Below are 22,804 nucleotides of genomic sequence, written 5' to 3' on the forward strand. Positions count from 1 at the left end.
TCTTTCCCCCTATTGCCTTGCAAATCCTGTCTGCAAACCCGATGGGCTCCAGTTGCAAGAAGGGAGGTTGAGGTTGGATTTTAGGAGAAACTCTCTCCCTAGGAGGGCGGTGAAGCACTGGAGCAGGCTCCCCAGAGGGGTGGTGCAGTCTCAATGCTTGGAGGTTTTGAAGCCGCCTTGGCTGGGAGGTGGAGGATGCTGGCAGAGCCACACCTGGGTCTCGAGTGATTCACACAGATTTGGAATAGAATTAGCTGATGGGATTTGGGATGCGAAATATTTTCTATTAAAGATGAGAACAAAAAAGGCTTGGCTGGGATGATGCAGCAGGGGCTGGTCCTGCTTCCCGAGGGCCCTTCCACCCCCAATTTTCTATACCCGCAGCTTCCTAGGGGAAAGCTCTGGGTCTGTCTTGTGAATCCTAGCAGTGCAGGAGAGGAATAAATCCTCATGCCATCCCTCATAGGCCATGCTGAGCTGGATGCACAGCAAATGCGAAGTCCTTGGCTCCTACGACACTTAACTGCGTTACAGGTCCAATCTGCTGCACAACAAAACAGAACCCCTGTGGTTGGTTCTTTCAGTTATCTTTATTTCACCATTGCTGCCATTTCACAATCACCTGCTTGAATTCAGGAAGTCGACATATATATTTTAGTATTATCTGTTCATCTTTTAAAGTATGGGCTGCAGTGAGGTTGAACAAACTGAGGATTATAGGCTACACCACCCAAATGGGGCTGAACCCAGCGTATTCAAGATGTCCCTCTTGGCAGAACAGCAGCAAGCAAATCTCTTCCTGCACGGGTCTGAATGACATCCCAGCACCTACTACACTGATGGCACTATTTCAGTAAGCCTGTTGGGGCACAAAATCAGCTTGGACTAGACTGGAGGAAAAAGAGGTAATTCACGTTATATTGTACATACTTCAGAGATTTAAAGAGAAATGACTGTTTCATATATGGGCAGTGATGTGTTAAAAGTCCCCTCCCTGCTGCCTCTTTTCTTTGGCGACGTGCTGCAACGTTTAAACAAGCGTGCCACATGCACGTTTACAAGGAAATGGTGTTTACTTCCTGTGCTTCTACTCCCTTCCTCTGCTTGCGTCGGGCACTCCAGGCTCAACTCAGTTACTGAAATCAGTGAAGAGCCTTCCCCTGGACCTAAGAAGTCTCTAGGCTGGTGAATCTTCACATCATGCTTCATTTCTGTTCTCACACACACACACCCTCCCCGAAAATCTCCACCTCAGCTTTAACCCAAGTGGTAGTTTATTACCAAAATGAACATTATTAGATTAATTGCATCTTTGAACTATTTCTGCTTCGGTGCCAGGCTAGAACTGACAGCTTCTGGCACCGGGTTGGCAAAATGTGGGAGCAAAGTCTGACTCTAATGCTTCTGTAAGCTGCACACACCAAAAACAACTGGCTTCAGATTCCAGTTGGAATTTACTTGTTCAGCCAAGAGACGGAAGGGAAGAGGGGAAAGTTAGTTCAGTTCTGTTAATGAAAGCAGGCACCCCTGGCTTGTTCTTGATAACATTTATTGTACATGCACAGCAATAGAAAAAAACAAGCCCTGTGGGAACCGTGCCCTCTGATTTCAGATATAAATTACATTTCTGTATGGTATGTGCGTGTCAGAGCCCTGACTGGGCAATGGCATCATGTGCTGGCTGCCTTCTCTTTTTAAGTTTACATCATTTTCTTGATCTCAGCAATTGCTTTTCCAGGGTTCAAACCCTAGGAGAGACAGAGAGAGAAAAAAAAAGATCAGCGAGTTGCCAATGAAAATTAAATTACCACAGCCTTTATATCCTCATATTGAGCAGGGCCAGGGCTGATGCAGCGAGCTACTGGTTACAGGGGGTCCCTATGAGGTCAGCTGGCAGTGTCTGCTGCAACATTTGCTGCCCATTTGGAAAGAAGGTCGATGCCCATCTGTGATCCCAGCATAGAGCCCCACTTTCAATATTTAAAATAATGGTGTATATACAGGGGAACAGCTTGGAGTTATGGACAAGATTGGCTGGCAGAGGATCAGATGCTGCCAGAATGTGAGAAGATGAAGCTTGAGGTACACTGAATTTGCATCTTTTGAGGTAGAGGGTTGGGGCACGTGGGGGAGAGAAGCCAAGCTGGAGTCAGAGAGGGCTGTGTTGGCCTGGATGGGAACGGACACATTTCCAGCACCACTCCATTCAGCAGGGGTGTCTGAAATGCTGATCCCCGATAAGGCCCTGTTCAAATACTTATATCCTGGTCCTGGTCTGAGATTTGTTGGCACCAACTCTTGCCATTTGGCTAAAATACAGCAAGACCCATCTTAAGCAGCCACTGAAGCAACCGATGGGAACGCCTACTTGCTTGGAGAGAAGGCCTTTAGTCAACTTGGCACATAACGGTACTCAATCCCCATCGGGGCACTGAGAAGCATGAAACAGTTTAACAAGGTGGCTGTGTCCAGATTTCACAGCTGTCCAGATGTAGAGTCTTGTGTTCTACTTAATGCCAGGAGAAAAAAAAATCAAGGAGTGGGACTCTAAAGGCAAAGCAGCCAGACCACCCTACAACACTTCTAGTACAGAACTCATTCGGTTTCTCCAAAAGAGGTTTCTGTTGGGTTTTACAGCCACCGCATCCCTGCTGCTATGGGTCCTTCTGCAGATATGCCTAATTTGCCCACTCAGGCCTGAGTGAATGCTTGATCTCAAAATGAGGGGGAAATAACAAGCAGCCTGCTTTTTCACTGGGATGAGAGAAGCAGTTCCGTGAGAGAGACTGCAACAGGGAATTGCGTCAGACAGCTCATGTGCAGCCTTCAGAGATGATCAAGAGTTATTTAGACAGTTGGTAGAGTCTCCATCCTTGGAGGTTTTTAAGACCTGGCTGGACAAAGATTTGTCTGGGATGATGTAGTTGGGGCTGGTCCTGCTTGGAGCAGGGTAGACGTGACCTCCTGAGGTCCCTTCCCACCCTCATTTTCTGTGATTCTAAGAAAGACCCAACAATAAGACCGTATTGGTTGAAACACAGTAGTTATTAGCTAACATCATATACATCCATCACGAAGGCAAAGCCTTGATGCATTATTTCATTATGACATTCACGCTGTTTATACACATTGTAAGCTAGGTATATGGAAGTCGATGAAACCATTGCTGTTTATACTAACCGAAGCAGCACATCAATTTACAATTTATAAGCAATCGCTTATATTCCAGTAAAGCCTTCATAAATGCAATTTGGAATCACGTAATATTTACAGCTGCATTCAGTTTTAGCGAGGGAGACATGCAGAGCAGGACAGTGACCCCCAAGCATCTTATTTTCCAAGAGTTATAAGCTTTCAGTTCAGGCACCTGCCTCACTCAACCTGGGCAAAGGGCTTTCAGTTGTATAGCAGCTGCTTAGAAGTAGCTTTTGCTGTTTGCAAAAGCCAGGAGGGAATTTCATGCCTTTCCAGGTGTAAGCCAGGTCCAGTTAAGACAATGCTGATGCTTGCAGGACTAGCAAAGCTGCTCAGCTGTAATGTCTGCCATAGAAGCTAGCTGGGTCACTGCAGCATGGAGACTTTATGCGGAGTTAAATCTGGAAAATTCCACTCAATGTGTTATCCAGTCGGATATTAGCAAAATGAAACAGTGACCCTTGTAAGAGGATCCCGGTGCACTGTTTACCACGTGTAACCAACTCCCTAGTCTCTTCTCTCACATGTAATGTCAAGTGCTTCAGCAATATGCATAGTTACTTTGTTGTGTGGGTAAAAGATGTTGCTTGGTGTTTTAAAAGCCTCGATTCAGAGCCTTCTGAAACTGGCTTCCCCTACCACCATTGTGCAAATGCACTACAGCCCCGTGCTGTTACAGCCCCGTCTCCCAGACAGACTATTTCTGTTGGGATAAAAGGGTGTGCAGGCAGATTTCCTAAGACTAATACACACCCTCTTTTAGGGTTGGAGGGAGGATTAATTAGCTCCTTTGCTAGGGGTGTTTTAGGGGGAGGGGAAAAAAAAATCCCCCCCCCCCAGATTTCCAGTCATGCTGACCAAGAGACTCTCTGGCTCATACACCAGTCAATGGGCCACAGACCTGAGTTTGAAATCCTCTACAACAGGACCCCAAACAACTCACCCGTGACCCTCATTCATAAGTAAAGAAGTCGTTAATCTTTAGTACAAACAACGGGCTTCTGTGCGCCGTCTGTCATGTGGCAGGCATTGCTGATCTCCACACAAGCACAGCTGCCTCATGAGCGCTCAGTGCACTTCAGAGGCCAGGACACAGTCAAAAGGGACTGTGCTCACTCTAACTCCCTAAAAACCCAGAGGTACCTTTCCCTCCTCACCCCACAGCTCACATGGTCTGCACATGCTTTCCAGTTGCATTAGCAAGGATTGGGGGGCGGAAATGCACCTTGGGGCAGGACTTTGTGCAGTTCATGATTGTATGGCAGCGGTAGAGGGAAAATGGGTCCTGAAGCTGTGCCAGCCGCTCTTCTCTGTAGTCGTCTCTGGAATCGATCATCCACCGATATGCCTGAAACCCAGAACATCGTTACTGTACACGCTGCCTTTCCTACGTCCAAAGTAATTAGAGTTCCATATCAAAAGCAGGATTCAATTTAGGGCTTTCAGTACAGAATCTAACCCATTGCCATTAACATGCTGTATTGTTCAGATCATTTACTGTTCTCTTTAGAAGGCTGGAGAATCAAGGATGTGATTTGTGACTAAAAGCAATTATATAAATCACACACACACTTGGAGACACTGCAATACTTAATATGACCTGTCATCACTTGAAGTTATGAATTTGCTCTCTCCATTTGTGGAATATGCTCTGTAATGTAGCATGATGGACAGGATGTACTAAAAGCCACTTAACGCTTGAAAATTGGGCCATTTCAAGACACTTTAAAATCTGGTTTTCATCATGGCTTAGTGAGATGCACTTACACTTCAGGCAAGGAAATGTAAGGAGAAAAAGCGAGAGAGATGCCCATCACTACTAGAACTGTCTCTGTGCCGAGACCGGAATACAAGAGGGCTCAGTCTCTCACTCCAGGTTTCCTAACAAGGGATGTCTTAGAGCTGGTCATACTGTGGTGTCAGGACACTTTTGGGGGTTGGAAAGGGACAGGCCAGGAACAAGACCTTCTATAGGACAGTAAAGACCAGCCAAAGTAAATGTGGTTATAATCCAGAAGACCAAACTAGTGTGAGTTTGTGCCAGCTTATCTCAGGATTTGACACCCAAGTAGTATATTTCAGGGCCTTTTATAGTACCCATCTGTCTACATGAAATATAGTTTAATACAAGTTATCAGCTGAAGGTGGCACTGAACCAAATGCACCCGTCTGTCATCTCAGAAGCGAAGCAGTCCTGGGCCTGACTAGTGCTTGGTGGGGAGACCGCCCGAGGAGCCTTGGTGCTGTCAGCACAACCCAAGGAGGCAGGAGTGAACAGACCCAAATCAAGGAGTGGGTAACCAAATCACAAGTGGTGAACAAAGGAGGACTGAAATGAGGGGCACTCTCACAGGGAGCTCTCACAATTGTTCTTTAACATATCTGATGCCACATGCTAAGTCCCCTTCGCTGTGGTAAACATGTCCCCTGTCAAAGGGATTAAAGAGGCGGCATGCTAGGCATTTCTACTACCTTTGGAGAAAGGAGGAAGAGCCAGAAAAACCAGTCCTACCTACCAAGCTTGCTCTCTGCCCTTCACTAAACAATCAGCACCTCTTACCTGCATCAGTACTGCAGGGCCCAGGTATTTGTCTCCGTTCCACCAGTAACTGGGACAGCTGGTACTGCAGCAGGCGCACAGAATACACTCATACAGCCCATCCTGCAGGGAAGGGGAGGAGGAGACAGTCAGCAGTTCAAGACCACCTAGGAAACAACTGTTCTGACAGGTGATTTGCCTTCCTCAACTCATGTGCAAGTTCTCACATGCTTGCAAAGGACAGTTCTTGTCAGCTGGCCCTCTGAAGCAGGACACTATGACCCTCCATTTCTAGCACTGAAGACAGACTTGTTGTTGAGAGTGGAAACAATTAGGCTAGTGGAGAAGGGGAAGTGCAAGAGAAAGCCATGTTCATTTCCCCCCAAGCAGCTAGTCTCTGGTAGGCTCCAATAAGCTTTCAAGGAAAGGAAAGGGTACAGAATGTGAACCACAGCTCCAGGCAATGTTACCGAGGAAAAGGCATTAGTGGTGGCTGCCAGCACAGAATAGAAGTACTGATACTTTAGCATGTGATAGGATGTATCCCACAAGCAGTCAAGGAAGAGTGTGCAAATCCAAAGGATTCATGCCAGCCCTGCCCTCCCTCGCCACCCACAATATAGGAGAGCTTTTGTACAAAAGCACTCAAGTCAGAGCTTTTAATAATTTTCTGGAGCATCACAAGTTTGGCAAGCTGTATGAACAGGTATGATTCAGTCACCTCCATGCTGATCACAGTACTTGGGGTCTCTTAACCAGGGCCACGAGAAGAGAAGGGGAAGTACTGCCCAGCAAGGCTTTTGGCCTCTAGGAAAATATGTATCACTAGAAGGTACAACTATATAGAAATTCCACACTCCATTATTGCACAGTGGAGCTCTCCAGAGACAGAAGTCAGATAACATTCTCCGATAGGAAAGACAAGAAAAAAAAAAAGTTACTGTTACTTAAGTGAAAGGATGCTACCCCATTTTATTTAAACTACATTTCTGAGTATTGCTTCAAGACTTCATTGCACCAAGGCTTCCTCTGAAAGGAATAAACCTGCTTGTAGTGGATTGCACAGCTAAAAGGTTCTGAATAACAATAATCAGGCAACATTTGTCAGAGAGGAGTAATAAGATCGGTCTGCAGGAAGAGATGGGTTTTTACAAGGATACAAGATACCTGAAACTATATTTTTTCAAATAATTTAATCTTTAGTTTCTAGAAGGTGATGTAAACAGTATACAGATCAAGCTGAAGTTAATTGATAAAAATTATGGAGCAAGAAGTTTTACCAGCAATTAGTTAGAAATGATTGATTAGAAGAAAATAGGTTTCCTTTGTGGTTCTGCATGAAGTTAGGTCTAGTGACTTTTAATTTATATTTATTTTGCATAATGCAAAATAAGAAATCTTGAAGACAGTAGTCCACAAATACTGGAAGTGAGAATCAAATTCTGGCATAAAACTGGAAATGAAGTTTTCAGTTTAGGAAAGAAAACTGCTAACGGTTTTTTTGAACACACAGCTGAAAAGGATGTATTCCACTTGGTCATCATACAATTAGTTCCATTGTATCCTTTTCAGTTTTAAATCTAGTCTTAAACCACTGGATAGGAAGTTCTCAAAAGCAGAACAATTCTAGGTTTTGCTAAAAAAAAAAGTCATGGTATTTTCATGCTACCACTGACATTATTAACAGTCATATGATGGCTTCATTTAAAAAAAAAAATTGAGATGCACAGTAAAAAATAGGTTTGCAGCTATCCTTTTATAAAGTTAGATCTTGTTCCTTCTCACGTTTTTAGTAAGGTCTTGGTAGTTTACCTCGAAAAAAAAAATAGTATTTACAGTTTGAACCAAAGTCTTTCACTGCTTAAAGAAATTCAGTCCACAGCTATGGCTGTTGCAAATATTCCTATACAGAATTTTACTTTGACTTCAAAATCCATCAAAAGAGGGGAAGGAAGGGGGGAAAGTAAATATACTTACAGTAGCCACAAGGGAAATGCATACAGAACTATGCTGGCAATGTAAGCCACTCTATAAATACTTGAATGGGTCTTTAAATACCAAACCCTCTCCTCTAGTTTTGAAAAAAGATTAGCTTCCAAAAGACTGACATCATCCTGGAAACCAAGTTAGGAGACAGGGGCTCAAGGGATTTATGGTCAGGAACAATTTTAAACGCAAGTTAATACTGTGGCTGTTTTAATTGCAAAAAAAAAAAAAAAGTGTAGTTTAAGCGGTTTGCTAGCTTGCTTTAAAATTCTAGTGGAGACAAACTGCAGTCTACCACAATGGTTTTACCTTGTCTGTTCCCAAGGTTGGGGAATATCGTGGTGACTTTGCCAACCTCTGTCAGATAGGGACCGAAGTCCCTTGTTTTCACATAACGAATGAAAGTGCTGTCATGCCTCTTTGGAAGTGGGGGGAAAGCCTTAGTACAGGCAAATGACATAAGTTCCTCACCTATGCTGCCTTTTACATCATATTATTGAACATGACTCCTAAGGGTCGTGTCCTAACATCATGCAAAATCCCAGGGCAGATAACCCCAAAGAAGAACATTGTACTGCCTTCCAGGGAGAAGATCCCACAGCATACGGTTTCTTTGAAAACAAGATTCCAGCAAGGTGTGGAGATGATTCTGCACTCCAACCTGAACCAAACTCTGACAGCTTCCACACCACCAATTTAAAAGGATGCAACCTTCAGTACCACCAGCACATTTTTATCATATAAAGTAATTATAATAAATCTGTTAACACGTACCACTAACAGCTTGTCTGTACATCACTGGTGGTACCCATACCACAAATTGGGAACCGCTGATGTAAGGAACTGCCCTCACTTGAGCATGACCACCATCTATTAAAATATCTAACCTAATTCTCATTTGGAAAGAATTAAAGGAATATAAGGGAAAAAAAAAAAAGGAGTAATAACCAGTTTCTGGCGATCTTCTATGGACTGCAGGTACTGCTCTTTACCCTGCTGGGATTCATCCTTCTTCTTCAGGTAAGGCTCAATGGATTTGTATTGTGCATAGAAGTTGCTCAAGTCCTGTGTTTAAGAAACAGAAGAATTGGCATATTCATTATTTATTGTGGCTTGTGCTTGTGAGAGATCTAACATTATGCCACAACAATCAGGCAGAAATGTAAATTTTGTATACCAACTTCTTTAACACCCACAGGTTAACCACTGGCTATGAAGCCAGAAGAATTGGGAATTAGTTACTCACATTACTCCACCTCGATACACATCACTGTCAAACATTCTTAGAAAACCATTATGTACAAGAATGTATAATTTTGGGATGATCCTCCCTCACTACAAAAATCAGACTGCTACACAGTCGGCTTTCATTACACAAATCAGAACATACGCAGAACTCACTGGAACAAGATCCTTCACCACGTACATGTGGGGCAGAGGGTAGATTTTAGTGACTTTGTCGAGGTTGGTGTCGATTCTTTTAGTACAGGCCAAGGTGTTGCCACCACTGATGTTCATAGCACATGAGCCACAGATACCTGTGAGGGAGAGAAGGGAGATCAGCTGCTTCGCTTGTAGTAGTCTTCCTTGTCCTAAAATCATCATCCCCAACTGGCTTCCATTATTTCATCTCTAAGACTATGGTTGCTGCCATTATCCCAGCAGAAGATAAAACAGAAATCACCCAATCTCCCCAATAGCTGCTACCCAACCAACCAGAACCATCATCACTTAACAATTAGAGAGCAAAGAAACCGAGGGCTAAACATTTCCTCTGTGGCACAGTAGCTGGTATATTTAGTGCTGACAAACGTTAGAAGCAAGTGATCTAAACTCCTCATGTACACTGTCAAGTTGCTGTCATTCAGGAAAGACCTGGGAGTCACTATCAACAGCTCAGGGAAGTTTCTGCACAGTGGCTGTCGTTGCTCAAAAAAGCAAGTGAAATGAGGATGTACAACAGAGGAACTGAAGATACTGAAGCTGTTATAAAAAAAATTACACAGCCTCAGCTTGAAAGAGTGTATTCAGAACAATTTTTCCAACTGTTACCAACACGGCAACAACCAACACCCCTGTATTCAGGCACTTCATTCCCCCCACAAAAAAGCCAACCAAACCTGCAGCAGAAACAGCAGAGGTGCCAAGCTGATTGATTAAAAGAAACAAAGGCATAAAAAACCTCTTTCACATGGGGAGGAGTAGGGGTTTGAAACACAGCGATGAAGTTTAGCTTAGTGAGAAGACCACATAGGTTTTTATAAAATAATGCAGTGCATTGACACACTCTGGTGGATACTGTTGTTTGCCTTCCAGTAACGTGCGCGCAAAAAAACCAGCCAATGTAACTAAGGTAACAAATTCAGACTTGCCAAACCGGAACACTTTTACATAACTGGAATTCTGCTGACCTTTGGTTTGCTAGCACAGTGGACAAGAGCTTGGTATTTTCAGTAAAAAAGATTCATCATTTATATGGAAAATGCAACACATTAATGCATTAGAAAAAAGAGGGACATTAAAAACCTTGGTTTAAGGGATAAGCCAGTCAATGAATCTCAATGCCTAGGAAGAAACTTCCTTTATGGGCAGGTTATTCTATTATTGCCCCTTCCACAGTTTCTGACACTTTGCTCTTGAGTATCTACTCTCAAGTAAGGCACTCACTAGATGGAACAGCAGTCTGTTCTGAAAGGCTAATTCTTACATTGAGAAAAAGTCCCTCAAATAAGCAAAGAGGGCAGGAGAGTAAAATAGATCCTGTATTGCAGGTCCCAGTGCAACACGAGCTGAAAATGCCAATACAAGTCTTGGCTATACAGACAGGAAATATCAAGTAGGAGTAGAGAGGCTCCATTATCCGAGTATGGTTCTGCTGTGACTGCTACTGGAAAAATGTGTCCAGTTCTGGCATCCACAATTGAAGGCAGGTAACGCTAAATTAAAGATGGTTCAAAGAGCAGCCATGAGAATGAAGAGAAGATTGGAAAGTGTGCCTTAAGGACTCCAATTATCTACCTTATCAGAGATGAGGTTATAGTGTGATCAAGTGACCTTTCAAGTATCTGCAGGGCAAAAAGCAATTTAATAGGAAGCTCTTCCATTTAGCAAGTCATAATAATACTAGAATACAGCAAGGAAACTAACCATTTGAGCAGTTTACCAAAGGCTGCAGTAAATCCTTCATCACTAGAAACTGAAACAGATGATTTTGAAAAAAGAAATGCTATTTCAACTACAGCTACTGCATTTGACGAGGGAATTAATTCATGGACATTCTGTGGCCTACGTTACACTGAAAAATCAGACGAGACGATGATCGCAATGGTCCCTTCTGGCTTTAAAAAGGGATCAAACGCTCTGCAATACCGGAACATAAGTATTTGCAAGTCCTCCGCAATTAATTACTTGTTACAGAAAGTCTCCTCCAGTTGATCTTTCTAGACTTGAAGCAGTAAGAGCTCCCTGCAAACCCTTATACTTCAGGGTGTCCCACACAGTGGGATTGTTACTAGCACATACAACCACACATACCAGAAGTGAATCCTACCATCACCACCACCGTTGATATTCCCTAATGCCATAATTTTATCCAGTCAAACAATTTCTGACAACTTTTCCAACCTTTCCAGTCAATCAAAATGAATTCAAGGGCCATCATTTGCCTGAAGCGCCCAGACAACACAGATCATATGACCGTTTTGATCCATTAACAAATAATCTGAATCTAGCACTTGAATCAAAGACAGGTCAAGTGTGCTGTACTTTACTTTTGCTCTCAGCAGTCACCTTTGTTTGGACAAGTATCTTGTGAGAACACAGTGCACTGAATCATCCTCAACGCAGCAGACTGAGGAAAAAAGAAGGAGCATGCCTTACCTTCCCTACATGACCTACGGAAGGTCAAGGTGGCGTCCATCTCATTTTTTATCTTGATCAGAGCATCAAGCACCATAGGCCCACACCTATAATAGAACACAAGTATTTGAAAACACCTCTCTCTCTCTCTCTCTTCCTTTACCACTCAAGCCCTCTCAATCCAGGACACTGCAAGGTTGTGTCTCTTCATTCACAACCATGCCTGAACTGTACACGTGAACAGAGAAGCTTGGACAAGGTTTTATGTAATAGATAAGAAAACAAAACCTGAAACTCCACCCAGAACTTAGAAGATATTGTTGACTACACAGCGCAATGTACTTTGCTCTCTCTATCAGCTGCTGCTTAATAAGCTACATTGTGCATTAGCTGGAAGTTTCAAAATGAGCTTGAGGTGGCTCCCTTCATAAACAGCACTGTGGCGATCAAGTCATGAAAAAAAATAAAGACATAGGGAACTGTACAAAGGTTTCCATATCTCAGAGGAAGGCTGTACCCTTCTTGCTAACTGCAGAGGGGAAAAAAGCTCTTGCTCATAGCTCAAAAAGTAGCAAAGAATTTACACAATATCTAGAGTTACGAATCGCATCATTAAGCAGCATAAGCATGCGTGCAGTCGTAGAAGGGACCAACATAGTTTCCACCATTTCCACAGAATCGCCTTCTCAATCTACGAGCCAAGTAGCACCTCCATTTAAGCGCACACATAACTACTGTGTCACGTCCCCAAGTCACACTACTCTTGAGCACACGCATGCCATTAACATACCTTGGGGACACCAGCTTACACACACTGAGAAATAAAGCTGCACTTTTAAATGTGCTGGGAGACATCCGAGCTGGAATCTGCATCCCTGACAATTCTGCCTGCACGTGAAAGGCCGGTGTAACCATCCAGTTAAGGAAACTCTACTTGATGGCTGTACTAAGGGTCGTTAAGCCTAAACACAAGATTTGGTTTCATCTATGCTGGCAAAACCACATTGCACTATTGAGGCACGATCATGCTACACTAATCACAGTGTTTTCCAAACAGCAGCTAGAGAAGGTCTAACTTAAGCCCACAGCCACTCTTACATGCTTTTTCACAGGTCCAAAACTGAGGGGCGACGTAACCTGCGCAGGTCAGCCTTCTGGCCGAGTGCAAGTGCCAAGCATGCGCAAGTTTCAAGGTGCATACTTACTTATTCAAGTCAATCTCATAGGTCTGCATGTGGGGCTTGTCCTCATACTTGTCCGGATCCCATCTGTAGATAGCAAATTTCTTGATCCGTGGCTCTGTCTGGAGAGCGGGAGCTGCGGCAGCTGCTGTCTGTGCCCCACGGCAGACCTGCACCCAAATCAGAGAACAGCCTCTCAGAGCTGGTCGGCAGCACCACCACCAGGACGCAGGCCCCATCCACATCCCAAGGAGGCGATGCAGCCGCCTCCGAACACTGCTGGACGGGTACTCGGACGCTCTCAGGGGCTGCACAGCAGATGTGCCTGTTGGTGTGTACTCAGCGCAGCTCCAAAGTCATCTTGAATCTGGGGCTGGTGACTGTGCACGGCTGGCATCAGTCTGGCACACAGATGGCATGCACACGCCTGGGCGTGCCAGACCAGGATGGAGGCCCTAGCCAGGATGACCCCACTAACTGTAAGGCTGTCTTCCTACCCCTCTTCTGCTCATGTCTCTGGGCAGCCTCCCCTGGCTGCCTGGATTCATCAGAGGGCCCGTGGGCGCTGGCTGGTGCACTTTGCTTCACATCCCCCCCTTTGCAGCACTTGTTATGAACCCCGCTCCCATCCCCGTCTTCACCTGCGCTGCCCCACGGCATCAGCGGATGCACAACGAGCGACCCCCCCTCTACTAACGGAGCACTTTCCTCGGCGGGCTCACACCCACAGCTCCGCATGCATCAAACCTTCATGGAGACGGCGCTGCCAAAGCAGCGCTCATCACCACAGAGAGGAGGATGTGGAGCAACGGCTTGACGCTGCAGCAAAACGCATTTAGTCTGGAGACTGGGACAAACTCCTTTGCTGGTAAACCGTGGCATGGACACCTGGGGAAGCTGCGCGCTCTCCACCACTGCAGAGGGGCAAGCAGAAGCTGGATGCATCCTCATCGGGGCCGATTTAGGCACCACAGCGCCTGTGCTCTGCTGGGGGGGGGGGGTTTCCCACACTTTGGCAGCAGGAAGGTGGGTGAGTAGCAGTGTCGGGGGGATTTAAGCCTCCCCCAGAGGTGCTGGCTGCAGCCTGGGGAGGGAGACCCGGAGGGTCCTGCCCGTCTGCTCGGGCTCGGCCCCACCTGCACTGGGGGCAGGAAGGGATCCCCCCCGTCAGACTAGCCCAGCCTTCCCCTACCGCGGGGGCACGGCCTCTGCCAGGGATTATCACAGCACATTAATATGATATCACATTAATGGTGTGTTATACCATATTAGTAGCACATTAATAGCACACGATGCCATATTAGTAGCACATTATACCATATTAGTAGCACATTAATAGACATTAATAGCACACGATGCCATATTAGTAGCACATTAATAGCACACGATGCCATATTAGTAGCACATTATACCATATTAGTAGCACATTAATAGACATTAATAGCACACGATGCCATATTAGTAGCACATTATACCATATTAGTAGCACATTAATAGACATTAATAGCACACGATGCCATATTAGTAGCACATTATACCATATTAGTAGCACGTTATGGTATAATGTGCTATTAATGTCTATTACTGATGGCACATGATACCATATTGATGGCACATTAATAGTACATGATACTATATGATGCATCATATATAATATTACTACATACTACATTCCTATCTATGTATATACACACGACTGCACTGAACGTATCTCTATAAATTATATTACATAACGATGCAATGCTAGTATATAGCAATGCACGGCACATAACATCATGAGATAGGTACTTATAGTATATATGACACGTATTATACGATATTATGTTACACTTACGCTATATTATACGCAGGACATTGCTATAAATCAACACAGCGTCATTATATAGATTAGCATATCCTATAATAATAATAATATATATAATTAATCATAATATAGCGGCTACTACGACGGATAGCGATGATGCAATCACGCTGCGGCCCGTCACACGCCAGGCGGGCGCAGCCCCCGCCCCCACCTGCAGCGCGGCCGCCCTCAGCACCGGCCCGGTAACGCGGCGCCTCAAGGAGACTCCGACCACGGCCGCCGCCATCTTGGATCCCGGCAAAGTCCGCCGCTATCCCACAAGGCCGCTGCGGCGGAAGCAGGAAGTCAGGGGGCTGCGTGAGAACCAATGGGAAGCCAGGGTGGGCGGGACTAAGGGCGCGGAGGCAGGACGGTTAGGCGAGGGAGAGGTGGAGCCAACGGGCCGACGCTGTGGAAAGGGGCCAAACAGGAGGAGCCAATGGGAGGCCAGGTAGGCGTGGCTTACATGGCGAGAGGCCATGTTGGGAGCGCGGTGGGGAGGAGGAGCATGGGGAGGGGTGTTGTCCTTGCTCTGCCTCAGTTTCCCCGTCCATCCTGAGGGAGGCCCGGCGTCTGTTTGCCGCCCTCAGCACCGGCGCCTCAAGGAGAGACTAGATAAATCGATCGAGCTGTATATATATATATATATATATATATATATATATATATATATATATGTGTATAATAGATGGATAGACCGATATAGCAGTGTTTCATTTTAATCATGGAAAAATGTGGATTTGGAATATGTGGAAATCATGGAAAATGTGGGTTTGGAGTTAAAAAAGTAACTGAAAACCGGGGTGTTTGTCCTAAACCAGAGGCAACCGGGGTCCCTGGCGATGGGTCTGACTCGGCGCGAGCTGTGGAGAGACGCAGAGGCCGGGCCGCCGCGTCCACACGTGCTGGCGGCGGAGTCGCGCGAAGTGGAGCACAGCGGGCCTTTCCCCAACACCGTGTCTGACAGACTAGCTCCGTCTGAGTTTGTGATTTAGTTAGTCTCGAAGGTGCTGTTTTCCCCCGCCTTCTACCTGGCTGCTAACTACCCGCCGCTGTCCTCCCCGGCATGCCGCAGCGCGGGAGCAAACGATCCCCCGGCTCCGTCGTGCGGTCCCGCGTGGAAAGATCGCCTGTTATCGAAAGCATTCGTTCCTGTGAAACCCCGGATGCGCTCCTTGCTCCCAGCAGCAGCAGCCGAGGGAGGTTTCCCCCCGAATCTCCCTCTCACGCTGCTTTCTCTCCCGGGTCTTTGAGCGGCAGAGTCCGTCTGACACTTGCCATTTTGACACGCGTTTATATTCCCATTCAGATCCCCGTGAGGTTCAATGTACGCCCGTCTGCGGTGCATATCCATCAATTTAGGATTGTCTTTAAAGTAGCAAATAGGAACTGTTGGGGGAAGTGACTGTCATCAACGTTTCGTGTCTCTCGCTTAGTGCCGTCTCGCGCAAACCTCACTCTTTTCTCTCTCGACCCGTTATTTCTAAGTTGTTTGTAACTGACTTAGGGACTCATCAGCACGGAGGAGGGGGAAACCTCATTTAAAACCAATACGTTCATTGTCGTTGGAGACAATCTCCGTGGGAACAGAATTGGCCCGTCTTGCCTTTTAGTCTGGATCCTTTTTAGTCTCTTGACTTCCTTTTGCCGTTCAAAGCATGATTTTTATAGCATTTGGGGACCGACCGTGATCCCTCTGTGGCCAGAATAGCAACTGCACAGTGCTTAGCTTGCAGTAAATTGGGTGTTCATTTGATCTATGGGTTTTGCACAGAAGTGAGCCAGAATTTGGGATGAAAGACTACAATGAGCAACTCAGGAAATAGAGGTGGCCAAAAGAGGAAGGGTGAGGTGCAGGTCCCCTCCCCAGTTTTTAAGAGGCTGGAGTTTCACCCAAAGGGGCTGTTTCTGATTCTTTCGTGACAAGCTGGGAGTGCTATGGGCTGGCCTGCAGGGCAGTACGGACCGCGGTGAACAGCTGGTGTCAGCACAGAGCGCAAGTTGAAGCCGTGCCGCACGCTTGCAGAGCATTTTGCTGCACTGTTTCCAGATGGGTGTTTGTAGCAAGTGGCTAAAAAGCAGAGCTCAGTTAAAGCACCTTGCAGGGGTGCTTGAGGGATGAGTTCAAGCCTTGCTTTGATCCTATCCCTAAGGCTGCTCCCCAGCTGCAAATGGGGACCCAGTTGTCTGGGAAGTCAAAGGTGGCTGGAGATCAAACTAGCCACACTAGGCTTGGGCACGCCGTTCCCTAAAACCAAGTTCTCAAGTGAACACCTCAACAGGGGAAAAAGTCCAATTTGTGTTGTAGTTGCTGAGAAAATTGAGCAAATCCTTTAGTGAATCCCAGAGTCTTTGCCACCTACTGGCCTTCTTACACCCCCCCCAGCAAGCTGCACGTATTCACACTGAGTGTGAATCAATTTTGCATCCAGCTTTCTTTTAAAGAGGGGTGTTTTGCTGGCACTGAAGTGAGCAAGTGGTCACGAATCCTTCTGCGCTGCTGCATTCATGGGAATAAAGGATCCACTAGATCCCAGCACGTTCCAGGGATCTGGTTTGTAAACGATTGATTAGCTGAGATGAAGTTCCTTACGCTCTAGTGATGCTCATGTAAGTCACGTACTGCATGCATACCGTAGGTCATTGCCCATCTATGATGTGGGAGGAGCAGCAGGGTGGGGAATCGCTCTGAACCTTTCCGACTCCCTCTGGCAACCCATTTCCACCCTGACCTGTAGCAGCCCATTGCTATTCCTGTCTTGGGACCCCCTACAGCTCTGACCTGCAGCCTTCCCTGCTATTTCGATCCTATGCCTCCCATGAGCTCGCCAGTCATGCTCAATTGTGCCAAAACGTATAGCTGTTTTATGCATTGGACAGTTGTCCACTGAGGACTTGGCTGAAACCACGTGATTGACTGGCACTTAGGAGCTGACCTCAAACAGCATTTGAACTGAGGCTTCCTGAGATGAGTACTGCTGCTTTGACCACAGAACAATTGATCATGCTGGTCGTACAATATGCCCTTTGTCCAGACAGGGAAGTTATTAGGATCTGGTCACTTTGGGGCAGTATTGAAGGAGCCTTGGGGCTAGCTGCTATATGGGGTGGGAACCTCTAATTTTAAACAGTCTTCCACAAATGTTGCCATTGCTGTGCACTCACTTGTCTTTTCTGATCCACTGCTGTCTCTAGGCAGCTGGGTTAGCAATTATACGTGAATGAAGAGAGGTGTGCTTCCATGTGCCCATGTGGGGATACCAGTAGACCAGGGCTCAGTGAAGCTGACTCCACCTGCTCCCTGGGGCAAGTCACTAAAGCTGTGATTCAGATTTCCCATCATAGGAGGATAATAATCCTTCCCATCTGTCTGCCCCTTGGGGTCCCTTATTAGGTGCATACAGAGCACCTAAGAGATTCGCCCATCTCAGTTAAGGCCTGTGGGTGCTATGGCAGTGCACACACATAATTTCTCATCTTCTTGGGACTCTATTGATTGCATGAAGTTAAACTTGATTTATACCACTGGGTAAAGGAAGAGAGAGAAACCAGGATGTGGTTTTGTGCCCTCAGTTTTGAAAGACTCTGGCTTTCTCTTTGGCTGAGAGAAGTCTTAGCAGCTGATCTCCCTCTGCACTCATTGCCGGTGGAAAATGTAATCATTGCTTTGTGAAAAAAAACGCGTATGCATAAGTCACTGCCACTTGTTAGGAATCACAGTGGGAATTTGACCTGGGCTCATTAAGTGGATGTTCTCATCTAATCAGCGCAGTCATTGCATCACAGGTCAGCTATGTATGTCTCCTGTTTGCTTTGGCTGAAGGGCGCTGAAAACATTTTGCACAAATTGACAAGCATAATTAGACCCTTCATTTGGGAGGAAGAATATGTGTGACAAACGGTTCTATCTTCCGAGATGGGGGAGAAGGGAAATAATGCAAGCCCCTTCTGGGCCTCTGTGGGGGGAGGGTATCGGGTGAGCCCCCGAGGTGAGAAGTCATCACCCCAAGCTGGGTTTGCATTTCACATATTTTAGGACACTTCAGCTGCTTCAAGTTAAAAGTGGTCAGGCACTCGAGCAGGATGGTAACCCTATCCCGCAGCACAACAAAGACAGGCGGGTTTGGAGCTGACCAGCTATGTGGTGCATCTCCAGACCATCTTCACTCCTAGCGGCTGGCAGGTTACCAACACACAAGGCCATACCATCAGGTGACCCTCCCTGGCAGTGTCCTGACTGAGGGTCTTGCACTCTGAAAGCCATTTGTTATCCTTTGAGCACCTTGGGACTAAATTTAATCTTGGCGCTGGGCATTGGTGGCATGATCATCTGTGACGACGCTGCCTTCCTGCGTGCCCCAGCTTTATGGGGGCTGGAGCCTTCCCTAGTTACACATCATCTAATCTGATACCCCCTGTTCTTCTAACTTGATATCCTTGCTGCATGCCTTGGGATTAGCCCTGTCTCTACTCTGGATGTCGACAATTCTTTGCACAGGCAAATAGTGCCTCTCACTTGAGGATCTCAAAGCACTTTCCTCCCCCTTTATGAACGATGGGGAAACTGAGGCACAGATAGATTTATTCACAATCATGGGGCAAATCTACAGCAAAGCTGGGAACAGAACTGCGCCAGCAGCAACTCTGGTTACTTGCACAATTTGGACCCCTTTCCTGGGGGTCTGGAGTCACAGGAAGCCTGCAGCCAGAGAAGAAGGAAAGGATCTCGGTATATCCTTTCCTGCTTGGTGCAGGTGGCTGGACCCGATTATCTTCCGATGTCCCTGCCGGCCTTATAGTCTGTGAATCTAGATCCAACAGTGCAGAGGAAATTAATTTACATGCAAGCTCCAAAAAAGGGAGATTTGCTTCAAATGAATGAGGCCTTATAACCATCCCATAGGAAACCATCGGTTGCCAGCAAATTCATGCTTACCACCTAACCTGGAATAGCAAGTGCAGAGAGAGGACACAGCTGCTACAGCGCAGTGGTTCTTAACCTTTTTAGACTCAAAGCGACCTCCATAACTTTTCTAGCACCCCAGTTGAGAAGCCCTGTTATAAAATCTTAGCTTACCCACTTTATCTCCAGGTCATCATGCCGCCATGGCCGGTGGAACTGCCCTATGTGCCTCTGGGTCCAAGGAAGCACATGCAGTGCCAGGCTGGAAAGTGGCTGTGGTGGCCCTTGAAAGGCTGTCACGTCATCCTACCTGGGCACTGCTGTGCTAGAGCAATTCATCCACGTCCTGCACGGCAGGTTGCAAAGGTTTGATTGTTTGCTTGACTTTCACTCTACCCCACAAACCATCTCCCAGTGACTGGGGAGCTAATTCCCCACCATCTTCCAGCGACTGGGGCTGTTGGGGAGGATAGAAGAGTCACCATCTGGCTTCCTTCATGTCTCTCTCATCCTTTCATCACTCAACTCCCCTCCTATTCTGCCTCCCACCTCCCCGGTGGTGGGTTTTGAATGGAAAGCAGCTCGTTAAAATGCTATTTCCAAAGGGCCGTTTTGGACTTCTCCCCACTGGACCAAGGTTTGAGTAACATCAGACGCAGGTTGTGTTGCTTACTTCAGACTTGCATGTGGTCTTGGCTCCTTTCGCTCTACTGACCTTCAGCCGACCACTTGGCTACCTTGCCTGACATGTAACCGAAGACTGCCTGTAGGCCAGAGCAGCGCTTGCTATAAGCCCCAGATTTACTTTCTGTTACTGAAGATGTCAGAAAAAAGGTATAGACTCCAAATGGAAGGGCTTTATCTTTTCGACTTGCTTCAGGCCTTGGAAGAGCCATCAAAAATCCATGCTTAGCATTTCAGAGAAATCAGCCCTGAAGTTGAGCTACGTGCTATATGCAGCTTGCATTACACCGAGAACGGAGGCCAAACTCTCCGCTGAACTGCACCTTGTCTGGTCACGTACAAGACTTAGAAGTGCTGCCAAGGTGGAGCCGTTGAGTTTTCCTCCTGCTTTGTATCAGTGTGAGGGACTGTACGAGGAGCAGGGCAAAAAGGCCCTTGAAATCTGTTTTAGACACAGAACAGGAGTGTAGGGAGGGACATCGAGAGATCAGCTGGTCCGGAGCTCAAAGCAGCCATCCCTGTCTGAACTGTCCTCGTCGAACCTGCATTTAAAAGCCTTCAGTGATGGAAATACAGAACCTCCCTGGGCCGTCGGTTCCAGTAATTAAAAATCTTCACGGTTAGAAATTGTTTCTAATATCTAACCTAAATCTCCCTGTTGCAATTGAAGCTAATTAATTCACATCCGGTCCTCCAGGGACACAGGGAACAACTGATTGCCATCCTCATTATAACAACCCTTTTTTGTATTTAAAGATTGTTGTCAAACCCCACGTCGGTCTTCCCACCTACCCCTCCTGTCGTGTTTCTAGATCTCTGAGCATTTTTGTCCCTCTCCTCTGGACTCTGTTCTGTTTAGCCACATCTTTTTTTTTTAAGTATATGACCCAGAACTGGAGACATGCTTCAGGTGAGGCCTGTACAAAACCCTACAAAGAGGGTGGTAGCAGAGGCAGACGTAACATTGGCCATCAGAGAGCGAGAGTGAGCACACATGCACTTTCAGGAAGGAAATCCAAATCCATGAGAAAAAATACTGACATATTTTAAAAACCCCCCAACTTTTTTTGTGTTGAAAAGCACAGCAAAAGGGACTCTCAAAATATCTACAAGCAGAAATTTCCTCAATGTACAATGCAACTTGCTTGAAAGAGCATCTCTATTGGGCAATTTTATGTTTAAAGCCATCTTGTAAAGTATCATCGAGGTTTCCAAGGCAGTTTTATTCCTCTTTAACTAAGAGGAATGAAGATGATCTGGATGGTCCCGTAAGGCTCATCCTAGACCTGGAGAGGAAAAACCCCTCAAACCCCTGGGTATGGTTGAATAGCACAAAACAAGCCTGGTCTATACATAGATTTCGACATCAGTTTGTTGCTTCATTTACAAGCGATCCACTGAGATCCAAGGGAGTCTCCTGTACCAGCCACAAAGGAGGAGCTAATTCTGTCTTGCTCCCACTGTGTCCTTTCAAAAAACCCAATTTCTTTCCTTTTGGGAAAGGATGCCCCCAGCTAACACAGCAGTCCCTCTCTCAGTGTACCAAGCCCCCAAAACCCCATTCCTTTTTGCACTGCAATTTCTAGAAGATACAAAGGACTTTAAGGAGACACAGAAAAGAACAAAACAATACAGAGAGTTAAAGGAATATCAATCAATGAGAAAAGATTATGTATATCTGGGACAAGCTATGGCCAGAATGATGTAAGCTGGTGGAGGTGTTATGGTGGGATAAGTGAGGATAAAAGGATGCAATTAAGAAAGGGAACATTTAGGCTGATGATAGGGGAAAATGCCTGTTGGAGGGATTTGCTAAGACTACTAAAATCTTGCAAGGGAAATCACCCTATTGTGTGAGATTTAAAAGTAGGCTGGAAAAATGCTAAAAGCGTGTATTAGATCCCAATTGGCTGGAGGATAGACTGGATGAATGATCTATAAGGTTTCTCTGTGTAGCTAACCATTCCTCTACATCTAGTTTATACGACGTGAACGTCAACTCCAGAAAGCAAACAAAGCTCATCCTCCTCATCTACTTGATAGGCAGCAGTGCCATTCATTGGGAGGAGAGGGGACCATCCCTTAAACTGTCCACTTGATGGAGACAGTATCCACATTGTCCATTCGGGGAAAGGCTCCAAGAGCATCGTTGCCCATGGAACTAAAATGGATTGTATTGAGGAGAAGGCTTGAGATGGTCACACTCGGTAAAACAATGGCACCAAAAGGGAAGAAATTAGACCATCAAAATGTGTGGCAAGGCTTCTTGCAGCCTTGCTTGAAGACAAACCAACCCACAGGCCCTTACAACTCTTCTGTTGGCATAAGAAACACAAAAGCTTTCTGGGCACTAGTGGTATCCCTGCATCCTCTTTCGAACAAAGCATGGTCAGAAAAAGGAATTTACTTTCTTTCCTGTTTGGATTGCCCTTCTTTTTTTGTGTTCTTTCTACACCCTGGTTTCCATGCCAATAGAAAGACATGATGGTTACAGAACAGTCAACACCTTCTCATTTCTGTCGCTAAAGAAAAGCTCGTTCCTTCAAGTATGCAACGTAGAGGAGAAATGACGACGCAGGATCTACAGGTTTAAAGAGGAGGCCGAGAGATTTCCA

At 46.0% G+C, this 22,804-nt stretch overlaps 1 protein-coding gene across 1 annotated transcript; it reads right to left on the reverse strand.

The window, feature by feature from the left end:
* Window positions 1–1,532: 1,532 nt before the first annotated feature.
* Window positions 1,533–14,879, reverse strand: SDHB (succinate dehydrogenase complex iron sulfur subunit B). The gene is made up of 8 exons (XM_014601902.3): window positions 14,775–14,879; window positions 12,784–12,929; window positions 11,600–11,685; window positions 9,122–9,258; window positions 8,669–8,785; window positions 5,756–5,857; window positions 4,421–4,543; window positions 1,533–1,748 (listed from the first exon to the last, which is right to left on the reverse strand). Exons 1-8 carry the CDS (start codon window positions 14,847–14,849, stop codon window positions 1,701–1,703), a joined length of 834 nt encoding a protein of 277 aa, XP_014457388.1. The 5' UTR covers window positions 14,850–14,879; the 3' UTR covers window positions 1,533–1,700.
* Window positions 14,880–22,804: the final 7,925 nt, after the last annotated feature.

This window comes from Alligator mississippiensis, chromosome 13 (genome assembly GCF_030867095.1).
Source record: "Alligator mississippiensis isolate rAllMis1 chromosome 13, rAllMis1, whole genome shotgun sequence".
Lineage (NCBI taxonomy): Eukaryota > Metazoa > Chordata > Crocodylia > Alligatoridae > Alligator > Alligator mississippiensis.